Here is an 11,915-nt window from a genome sequence, read left to right on the forward strand (position 1 = left end):
TCTTAAGCTACTTCTAAATTCAATGGGATCAGAAAATTTCTCAAATATTAGGGATATTTAGTTTTTCTAAATATTGATTGTTGGTGAGTTGAGTTTCTAACTAAGTAAAATCATGTCCTTTATAAGAAGTATTTTATTCATATATTTTTTACATGTTATGTATTGAAAATTGCTCAAACTATTTTGTTTAGAATTCTCATTTCAAATATTTTAATAGTCTTTTTTAATGTCTCAACCGATAGTTCAGTATCTAGGATATTTCTGAGGGTTATATTCATTAGTGTAATATATCATAATTGATGAATTTATTAAATGTTAGGCATTCTTAACTAATTAATAATAATTGCTCCAAGACGAGTAAATTCAATCTCTCTGTTAAGAGAAGGATATACGAATAAAAGAAATTCACAAAGAATCAATCCTAGGCGGATGTTGTTTTTTTAAGGATATTTGGGCTTGGATATTTTCAAAAAAAAGACATTTGAGAATTGAGACGGAGGTACTAACAGAGTATAGTTGCAAAAGATGAAGTTCTATGTATTTGTTGGAAATTGGAATATCCTTTTTATAAGGACGATGAAAAGCCAAGTAGGCCTTAACAAAGTGAAAATATCCCTCTGATCGTTTTTGTTAACCTGTTCTAAAACTTATTTTGGGCCTCGTAGAATCTGCGAAGTGCGAAAGGTGTTTAAGTTCAAAAGGGCCGGGCACAAGAAATGCTTAACTTGCTGCTCCGGCGAAGCTGTGGACCGAACTCGCTCGGGGGTTCGAGATTATTCTCGACGAGGGGCCCTACGGCGAATCCGACTATCCACTTAAACGACGATAATGCCCCTATCCTGTCTTTATCAGCGAGAGCTGACTTACTGTAGAGCTGTCCATTTTACCGCTGGCCCGGGCCCGGCCCGGAGCACGGCCCAGGCCCGGCCCGGAAATCCGGGAACAGCGCGCGGGTTCCGGGGCCCGGAGCCCGGGCCGGGCAGCCCGGGCCCGCAGCCCGGCCCGGGGGCAACGGTCACCAGTGGTGACCGTTGCCTGAAAAATCCGGCCCGGCCCGGCCCGGTCACAACGGTCACCAATGGTGACCGTTGTGGCGAGTCGGGCCGGCCCGGCCCGGCCCGGCCACAACGGTCAGATTTGACCATTTGACCGTTTTGCCCCCAAAAACGGTCAAAAAACGGCTATTTTGTGAGGTTATTTTGATCATTTGCCTAGGGAACTGGTTCTATAAATAGAGGGGGGTTTTATTTGTTTTCTTCACACTAAAAACTCATCTCTTCTCTCTTATACTCTTATACTCTCTTATTTATACTTTCTAATATTTTCATCAAATGGCTTCCGGATCTGATTATGAAGAGCAAAACATATCTCCTGATCCTGAAATGAGTCCTCCTACTATGAGTCCTCCTACTATCAGTCCTCCTACCGAAGTTAATCCCGAATCCGGTGGCGACGAATCTGCACCAAGAGCTCCTAAACGGCCAAGATCCGATGTGTGGAATTTTTACGAGAAGATCGACGTCACCAAGGATGAACACGGTAGGATCCTCACCCAGAAGGCTAAGTGTGCGTTGTGCGGCAAGATTTTTCAAGCTCATCATAAGAGCGGCACCAACCACCTCAAACGCCATTTAGATAAACACAACAAAGGCCAGACTCCTCAAGGTGATATCCGACAATCCATGATTTCTCAATCTTCCTCTTCTGGTAGTCTCGGTAGTTGGAACTATGACGCTACCAAAGCCAGGAAATGCGTAATCAGGTTTATCATTCTTAAAAACCTTCCTTTTAAATTAGTAGAAGATGATGAATTTGAAGATATGTTTAGAGATGGTTTTTATCCTGCATTTAAAAAATTTTCTCGTCAAACCTGTCAACGTGATATTTTAAAACCTGTCAATGTGATATTTTAAAATGTTATCAGGAGGAACAAGAAAAAATAATTTCTTATTTTAAAATTTTAAACTGTAAATTTTCTTTAACTTCTGATATTTGGACATCTAGAGCACAAACTGGATATTTATGTATCACAGCACATGATGAGACATAAACATGTACCAAAAAGGTTGCAAGTGCACAACCATGTCAAGTTATAGTATTTAAGATATCGATCCCACGAGGAAGGTGTTTTGTAGGAGAAAATATAAAATCGGTTCTTATATTGTGTGCGTGACAAATAGGAGTGATGGGTAAATGTGATTGTGGAGAGATAATGAGAGTGAAAGTGATAGTGTGTGAAACGACGCAAAATTTAAGTGAGAGTGGATGTGACAAAGAATGAGTGTGATCAATAAGGCAAGAAGGAAAAAAACGAATAAAATCAAGAAACAAATAAAAAATCAAGAATGAAGAACAAAATTCTAGAATAAAAGAAAATACAAGAAATTAAAGATGGTGGATTCAATTATAGATATGGATAATCTAAAATTGAACCCACTTCTTAGAAAAGGGTGATTCCCTAGAGGGTTCTAGCCTAGAGGCGAATCAAACAAAATAAAAATAAATAAAAAGAAAAACTAAACCCAAGAGGGTTCTAGCCTCAAGGTGAATAGTATAAGAAATTAAAATCTAACTACAAAATAAATTGTAAAATCTAAACTACAAAATAAAATTGCAAGAATTAAATATAAGAAAATAAATCTACTCTATAAGTATAAAATAAATCTAAGGCAAGAGGGTTCTAGCCTCTTGGCTATTGAACAAGAAAATAAAATCTAACTACAAGCATAGAAATAAATCTAAACTAATAAGCAATAAAAGAGAAAAAGAAAGAAATGCAAACCTTCAAATAATTCTCCATCTTCATCTTCATCTTCATCATCCAATAAAGAGAAGAAAAGAAAAATTTAAAGTGGTGAAAAAATTATTATTATTAATTGCAACTAAAGTTATAATTTTGGAAGGCCTTCTCAATTAAGAGTAGCCCTCCTCTCCAAAAGGAGTTACAAAAATTTTCACACCTCTAACCCCTCACTCTCTACCCCTATTTATAGTAATCTTCAATGAATATGAGCCATTGGATTTGTCTTGAGCCCCAAGCAACAATCTCCACCTTTGATTTATTTGATTTTCAAAAGAAAATCAAAATCCAATACAATTTTCTGCAGCCCAATACAAGTTTGGCCCACACAAATCCGGTCACTTCATTTAAGTCCGGCGAGATGAGGGTTTTGAGATTTATTCTTCATTAACCTGCAATTAAAGATAAAACCAATTATTAGTAGTATATTTATTCATGTAAAATAGATAATGAGGGTATAAAATTATAATAAAATATGATTATCAGCACACTGGATTGATGAAAATTGGCAAATGTTTAAAAGAATTGTTTCTTTTATTGCAATAAAAGAGTCACATACTGGTGCTAATGTTGCAAATTTAATAATTGAAGAACTTATGAAATTAGAAATTTCAGAAAGAATATTTTCTCTTTCACTAGATAATGCAAGTAATAACAATGTAGCTGTTGATTTTATCAGATCATCTTTATCATTGTCATGTCATGGTGATCTTTTTCATATTAGGTGCATCTGTCATCTTTTAAATTTAATTGTTCAAAGTGCATTTACTGAAATTAAACCCATGATAGAAAAGGTTAGAACAGTTGCTTGCATGCATAGTGCTTCTGAACAAAGACTTAAAAAATGGAAACAATTTTGTAAAAGAAAAAAATGTAAAGCCTAGACTAATTCCAAAAGATGTTGATCATAGGTGGAATTCCACATATGCAATGTTAAGTGTAGCAATAGAATATAAAGACATTATAACTGATTTTATAAACTATTATGCTTCTAGTTCTAGTTCTGGTAGCACTTATGGAATAACTGAAGATGAATGGACAGTTATATGTAATTTAAATGAAATGTTACAAGTTTTTTATGATGCTACAATGTTATTATCTGGCTGTTATTATCCAACCATTACTTTAGCTGCTTTACAAATGTTAAATATTCAAAAAATGTTTGATAAATATCGTATGGATGCTACTTTTGGACCTATGATTTTTGAAATGGAGAGCAAATTTAACAAGTACTTTAGGCCTATTCCTCATATTTTTGGTTTGGGGGTTCTTATTGATCCATGCTTGAAGGATATTGGCCTTCGAAGTTTGTTACAGTCATTGTATGGTGGACAGGTTATAGACTTAGATGATGGAACCACCCTGAATGCTACTACTCATCATTTACTTATTAGAAATTATTTTTAAACCTTATATGATGAGTATGCAGTTAGACATGGTGTAGCTGCACAACAGTCTACAGCTTCGGTTTCTTCGAGCTCATCCCGAGCCCGAGGTAAAAGTGTAAGTTTTGATAGGTATGCAATGGTAGCTGAGCTAACTGGTGGATCTGGACTTGGATCGTCATTATCGGAGGCTTCTGAAATAGATGAATATTTTTCTGCTTCTTTAGTTAGATGTCAAGGAAATGCTTTAGATATTTTGCAATGGTGGAAAGTATATGGATCAGTTTCATATCTTATACTTTCCATCATGGTTCGTGACTTACTAACAGTGCAGGTTTCGACGGTAGCTTCGGAATCCGCCTTCAGCACAGCAGGTCGTTTGATCGACGATCACAGGACATGCTTGGATCCGTATATTGTACAAGCGGTGATATGCTTACAATATTGGTGGAGGTACGAGAAGCGAACGCAAGGCATCGATCGGATGGCTGGAATTAAAAATAAATTTAAAGAATTGGGACTAGCAGATAGATATAAAGAATAGATTGTAGTTTTTATATCTTAGCTTAAAATTTGTAAAGAATTATTTTGGAAATAATTACAAATGATAGTGATATAGGTGAGTAGGTGCCAACCTAGTTGGGATTTACTTATCTATTGTGATGCGATTAATTTCAAAATAAATTTGTACTTGTAATTTGTAACTGATTTATCAATTATTAATAAAGAATTTGTTTTTATTATTTTTTATTTGTAATTTATGTTATTTTAAGTAATTAATAAAATTATTGTTTTTATTTTTTTTATTTTTTTTATAATTTAAAATTTAAATAAAATTAAAAAATTTTGGGGAAAAAAAAGAAAAGAAAATCAACCGGGCCAGCCCGGAACCCGCCCCGGTCGGGCCCGGGACCGGGCCCGGACCCGGCCCGGTGTACCCGGGTCCCGGCCCGACCCGGATTTCCGGGCCGGCCCGGATGGACAGGCCTAACTTAATATATGGTCGAAAAATAATAGGGGCACACCCTCAACCACATCCCAAACCACACCCCCTCTCATATGTTACAGTGCACTGGGCCTCACATGGGATTTTAAAATTTTAAAATCTCATGTGGGGCCCGGTACACTGTAGCATATGAGAGAGGGGGTGTGGTTTGGGATGTGGTTGGGGGTGTGCCCCTAGTGCCACCCTATATGGTCTGCCCCTTTTCTAAAGAAGTACTATGATCACGTGTTTGATACTTTATCTTTTTTTTCTTTTTAATTGTTTTAGGTGAAAGAAAAGAGAGGAAAACTTGATTTATCAAGTTACACAAAACTAGATGAGGATAAGTAAAAAGACAATTCAAACTAAAATTAGTTTAGTGGTGATCACTATTTGGTCGTAAAAAACTAGGACGGAATTATTAGCCTAGTTCTTTGTCAAATAGAAAACTAACTCAAAACTGGTCCAGGTTTAGTTTTGACTCAATTTTAATAAATTGCCAAACACACTTAGTTAGAAAATTTTCTGCCATGGAGTATTTGAATCTTAACATCCTATATAGAGTAATGAATTTTCAGAAAAGGAGGAAGGTAGAAGAGAAGTTATTTACTTTTTTTCCGTAATATTATAACATCCGATTTATTGAAAAGTATAAGTTACAAAAACAATTTCAGAATTAAAACGAAAGATACAATTTAGTAACATAAACTATGGGTTTTGGCTAATACAGTTTAGTAACACGAGTTAATGGTTTTGGTTAATCAAACTCAGTAACTCACAGTTCTTTTTAACAATTCCAGACAAACATTATAATGTGTCGTTGTCGACAGAAATTTGTGAATAAAGTATTATTATTATTATTAAGTTTAGATCAGGAACTATAGTTCTTCAAAGACATACGTTTACCATATAGTACATCACGAAGAAGGTTATACATATGAACTTGACCAACATGGCAATAAGATCACGTGGTGTTTTTAGTTAATTATGAAGAAAGGGACCCATCTGCCTCTAGTAATTGAGAATCTTCAGAGTCTTCATATAACTTATGAGTACAATGTTGTGAGCAATTCTTAGAACCATGTTCCCTAGTAGTGGTATGCCCTTATTCTAGTCGTGCACTAAACATAGTAAATGCATGTAAAAGTAAATAAAAATGTCTATAAATTAGGGAAGCAAATAGTATCATGTGACACCACGGAACACTATGAACGCCGCTGATTAAAATATCCCAATTTCTCTAATTTCAACAGCAATTTTTAATACAATCAAATATTAAGCCATGTTAAAACTTTGTAAAGTCTATTACCTCTAGCAATAATTTAAAAGAATAGAACTCCAATTTAGATCTTCAGATGATATTATCTCTCCAACTTGTTTGGAGAAAGTGATTGTATGACGTGGGGCAATGAATGCACAAGCAAAGTAATCGTTGAGTGTCAATTACGGAATACCATTTGGAATTGTTCGCTTTTAGCTCCTCATCTTCTCTTTTCTTCAAACAAGACTTTTCACTACTAATCAAGTTCGGACCAACCACATTAAAGAATGCTGTGGAGGCCCGTGTTCAAGTTTCATTGCTTGTCATAAGTGGAATATTCCCTGTGATCATTGGATAAACTCTTATCATTGATAAGGAAAATTTTATGTTAGATTTTCCTATATATTTATCATTGATAAGGAAAATTTTATGTTAGATTTTCCTATATATTTACATAATAATATATATTTGATCTGACCTCACATAAAAATATATATTAGAGTTACAGATAGGAGTTAAATCAGAAGAGATTTAAATTCTTCATAATTTTGCAGTTATTTATCGAGCTTAAGGATTGTCTAGCTTAGCTCATCTAGGTAGTCAATCGAGCTGACTTAGCCCAAGGTTAACACTAATTGATTATGGAGCTTGTCCATCTCTCATGCATAATCCAGTCAAATATGCAAGATATTTTGCAAATAATCTTATATAAGCGTTATCTCTTGTATTATTGAACAATCGAACTTCAAAAATATTTTAGAATGAGTAGTAATTCGTACTATATACTGCAGTCTGCATTGAACTTTCTTGCAAATAAACTCATATATAAATATATATAAAATTTTCTTTATGAAATTATAAATAACTTCTAAAATATGTATATGTAAGTAAGCTACATTAGGAATAAGAAAGTGCGACATAAAAGTTATATCTATAAGTCCAAGGCTCCAAATCCTAACGGCCCACGGGGTGCGGTTCGCTTGGACTAACGACTAATTAAAAACCCAAATAAGATAATACGAACCAAGATCCAAGACTCACCGCCATATATAGCATTTTGATGAACCAAGCTCGAAAACGAGCCTTTACATCCTGGACTGTGCTTAACTCGAACAGCATGGATTTCCAACTACTGCTATCTAAACATACTCATATTTCTCCAAACCGAGACAGATATAATGGGTAATATTGACGACAATATCACATCGATTTATCTTTGGAACAATTTTTATATTTCCTCCAAAGTTCGATGGGCAATCCCTCACGAGGTGATGGCATAGGATCTCTGCTAAAAGTATCAACCTCGCAACACAATTTCCATTCAAATTTAGTAACCAAATGATGCATCATAACCATTGTCTCAATCCTTGCAAAATCATTCCCTGGACAAATTCTGGATCCTCCTCCAAAGGCCAAAAAACAATAAGGTGGTATAGACTTCACATTCTCAAAACGGTTTGGATCGAACTTCTCTGGCTCAGGGAAAAATTTCGGATCCATTTGCGTAATACTTGCTGCCCAAAACACCTGGAAGTTTCCAGGACAGAATTAGGATCTATATCAGTTAAAAGGAATATTTTTGCGTACTCAATTTGGTCTTACTTGCCACCCTTTTGGTATGATATATCCATTGAATTCGACATCTTTGAGTGTTTTCCTGAAGCTCCCAAAAACAGGTGGAATGGTTCTTAGTACCTCCATTGCGACACGCCATGTATACTTCATTCTTGATAGATCATCCCATGTCAGAGTCTCTCCTGGGGCCTTGCTATTGGCTACCTCTTCTTGCTCCAAGTCCCAAATCAAAAGATTGATGAATGTGTAACAAAAGTATCTTGTACTTACTAGCATTTAGTAGAGTTAAAAGTTGTTATTGTTAAGGAATTAAATTACAACCCTTGCTCACCATAACTTTGAAGTTTTAGTGCGGTTGAAGGGACATTATATGGTGTCAGAGAAATCCAGGTTCAAATATCATCACATATTTAAGCAGATTTTAGAAAAAAAATTTACCATTGTGTAAAACAGTCTTCATATTTTCCATGAAGATAATTGTGGATAGACTGTCTATACTATCACCAAATTGTACTACTACTGTAGTTCTTTTGCTGCAGATGCACCCCCTGACAAAGTTCTATTGTTGCAGATAAACTTCCTGAGTGAAAATTTATCGTTGCATATAGATCCCCCATAGAGGCCCAAAAAAATTTACACTCAGGGGGTCTATCTGCAACAATAGAAGTGCATGGGTAGTAAGTTCATTTTGGCAATAGTACAGGAGTTTATCTGCAATTAACCCCGAAAAAAGTGCTCAAAGTATATATGGACACGTCAAAGTTTTGAAAGAAACTTTAGGAGTTACCTTGAACCACTCGAGCATTGAAAGAAACTTTAGGAGTTACCTTGAACCACTCGAGCACGAGTTGTAGGATCATTTGCGAGATGGCGAATAATGAACGTAAGAAGGAGGGCGGATGTATCGTGTCCAGCAATCATGACGAGCACTGCATTGTCTACTACCTCTTCATCACTTAATTCCATGCCAATCAAATATGTGATGAGGTCTTCTTTCGACGAGCTCTTTCCTTGCCCTACCGCAGCCTTTCTCTCTTGTACAATTCTAGCAAGAACCTTTCGAACAGTGTTGCTTGCTTTGAGGCTCCTATTGAAATTTGTGTAGGGCAGGTTCACTGGAACTGCCCACATCCCCTTAATCATTTTGGCAAAGTCCTTTGCTAGCTCCTCTCGAAGGGGACCATGTTTGATACCGAACAAGAGAGAGCAAGTGATGTCAAAAGCAAGTCTCTTCATCAAAGGCAATACCTGCACATACTCAGATAATATTATGTGAGATTTTCAACCATAGATGTTTACTTTATCCTAGCTTATTAATTTTGAACATCATAGACATTAATATCATGGTTTGAAGCATGAAGGAAGCAAGATCCTCAAGTTGCGCCTTCATGTATGGAAATATTTACAAAAGCTAAGTTGAAACACGTCTATATGTAATGCATGAAGAACAACTGAGAAAGTCTTGGAAATTTTTGAGTATTTCATGATATAAGTTGGGTGAGAAATTTTAACCAGTTGGCACAGAGAAAAAAATAGTTTGCAAAAAAGTGGACCTTATGGCACATTTAATTCTAGATGTGTCATCATATTAGAGGTGTGGCTCTCATGTGCCTTCCCTGTTACATTCTTTTGTGTATATTTTCATTTCTGTTTTATGCATGGACGTATGAATGCAGGTAATAGAATAAGATCATGCAGAAAGTGATGATCATGTGATAGAACAACTTCCAGTGTCATTTCCCACATTAAAAGCTCATATAGATATAAGATAAATGGTACGGATAACCATCATCTATTTGCATTAACATCCAGAAAGCATAAGAATTGTTCAAGTGTTTGTATTAGTACCTTCATTGCTCCAGATAAATGTGTAGTTCAAAAACAACAGTGTCAATAATCTATTTGATTGCTTATCACCTTTTGATTTACTACGACTTCCCTCAATTGTATCATCTAGAAGTCAGCAAAGATGAACTGTGTATTGCATATCAAAGGATAAATATGATATTCAGGCTATATAGTATATGTAAATAAATCATATATTGAAACTGATATACACATTACTTGCTCAATTACACAATAGAAGACATTCACAAACATACTTGAATCATTACTTATCATAGTGGAGTTAATACCGTGAGATTGAATCGATGGATAAGGTGTCCAGCTCTATTTTGCAGTATTCAAGCACCTGATACACTTAAGAATCTGAATCAGAAAAATTAAATGATTTTCCTAGGTGATAATGATGAATCATGCAGCATATCTAAGCTGCCATTTCGTTTCCAAAGAGCTTGCTGAGGGCTTGAATTTCTAGAACAATTTGTTTTAGGTAAAAAGGCATGTCTAGAAAATGGAAACCATATTGCCAATGAACGAAGGGAAAAAAGGGAGACTTCCATGTATATGATGGCGTACTGCAAGACAAAAATCGAATTCATCCGAATGGGGCTCAAACCAAATAAAATCTTAAACTAAACCAAAAATTTCTTGTTTGGACATGATTTTTTTTAAATACTGCAATTACATGTGATTTGATTAAAACAGTATCTGGAATATTTGACCGGAGAGTTACTATCATTAGATTCAACATTATTCATGTGCTTGTAAAATAATATTACCACTAAACTGTTGGGATTTTAAATCTCCCAAAAACCTCGAAAACCACCAAACACAGCAAATAAAATCACACACAAGATTTAACATGGAATACCATTAATAGAGAAAAACCACGGGATTGAAAATAATTCACTATCACCACCAAATTACAATCTTTTGCAAGGACAAAGATTGTGAAACCCTCTCTCTCACAATATCCTCAAATCCGGTTACACCCTTTGTTAATGTAGAAATGGCAGGATTTAGGCAGACAGATTGGCGGTCGACCGCATTCGTGCACGAGACTTACTGGGCGTCAGGATTGGTGGAGGTCGACCGCAGAAGTTTCTATTCTGTGGGCGGTCGACTGCCGCGGTCGACCGCAGAAGTCTCTGGACCATTAGGGCTGTTCTGGATTGAGGGCGGTCGACCGCCGCGGTAGACCGCCGAAGCGGTTTGGGCTGGGTCTGTTTTCCAGACCCGTTTCGTTTGGGTTTTCTATAAATACCCAAACTCGATTCTAGGGTTTGAAAGGCAAGTGTTTTGAGCTGTTGAAAGGAGTTTTCTTTGGGCTTCTATTCTAGGAGCAATTGGAGAGATTGAGAGTTGATTTGTTGAGGGTTTATGAGAGATTTGTAACCCTAGTTTGTTCTTCTTGATTTCTAATAGTGAAAACTCCCCCTTCCTTGCCCCGTGGACGTAGGCATCTCGTTGAACCACGTAAAATCTGGTGTTTGATTGTTTGTGCTATCTTTTGGTTGTGTGGTTTATCTTTTTCGGCTATTTGGTTGGATCTCGGCATAGGGGTTTCTCCCCAACAATTGGCATCAGAGCTCCGGGCAACGCTTGGGCTTTTTGGAGGTATAGATCAGTTGGAAAGTTCATCTAGAGCTTCGATTGGTGATAAAGATTGGATCTTTGTGGTAAAGTTTCTATCTTTTTCAAGTTGGATCCATTTCCTATTTGTTCCGCAATAGTTTGGGTGCTTTGAGATATATGGCCGAAAAAGATAAAAGTGGGGAGGGTTCTTCTAGTGTGAAGGTCGTCCAAAGTTTGAATATACATTCTATGAAAATAGATGTGGAAAAGTTTAACGGTACAAATAATTTTGGACTTTGACGATGTGAAGTCATGGATGCGCTAAATGCGCAAAATCTGAAAGATATGTTGGAGTTGGACGGGAAACCGAACAACGTGGATGAAAAGGTTTGGAATAAAATGAATAGAACGGCGTGTGGTGTGATTAGGTCTTGCCTTACCCAAGATCTAAAATATGATGTGATGAATGAAACTTCGGCAAAGAAGATTTGG

General features: G+C 36.2%; 1 protein-coding gene across 2 annotated transcripts in view; it reads right to left on the reverse strand.

The window, feature by feature from the left end:
• LOC109833530 (cytochrome P450 716B1-like) overlaps positions 7,458-11,915 on the reverse strand; it is a 9,202-nt gene continuing 4,744 nt past the window's right edge. The window contains exons 3-5 of one of the 2 annotated variants that reach the window (XM_020401242.1): positions 8,834-9,254; positions 8,034-8,215; positions 7,458-7,958 (exon numbers count right to left, since the gene is read on the reverse strand). In XM_020401242.1, coding sequence (XP_020256831.1) covers positions 7,632-7,958; positions 8,034-8,215; positions 8,834-9,254 — 930 coding nt within the window. In that variant the 3' untranslated portion in view covers positions 7,458-7,631. Of the gene's footprint in view, positions 7,959-8,033; positions 8,276-8,833; positions 9,255-11,915 lie in introns of both variants that reach the window. The other variant, XM_020401241.1, reaches the window with a different exon arrangement.

This window comes from Asparagus officinalis, chromosome 3 (assembly GCF_001876935.1).
Source record: "Asparagus officinalis chromosome 3, Aspof.V1, whole genome shotgun sequence".
In the NCBI taxonomy this organism is placed as follows: Eukaryota; Viridiplantae; Streptophyta; class Magnoliopsida; order Asparagales; family Asparagaceae; genus Asparagus; species Asparagus officinalis.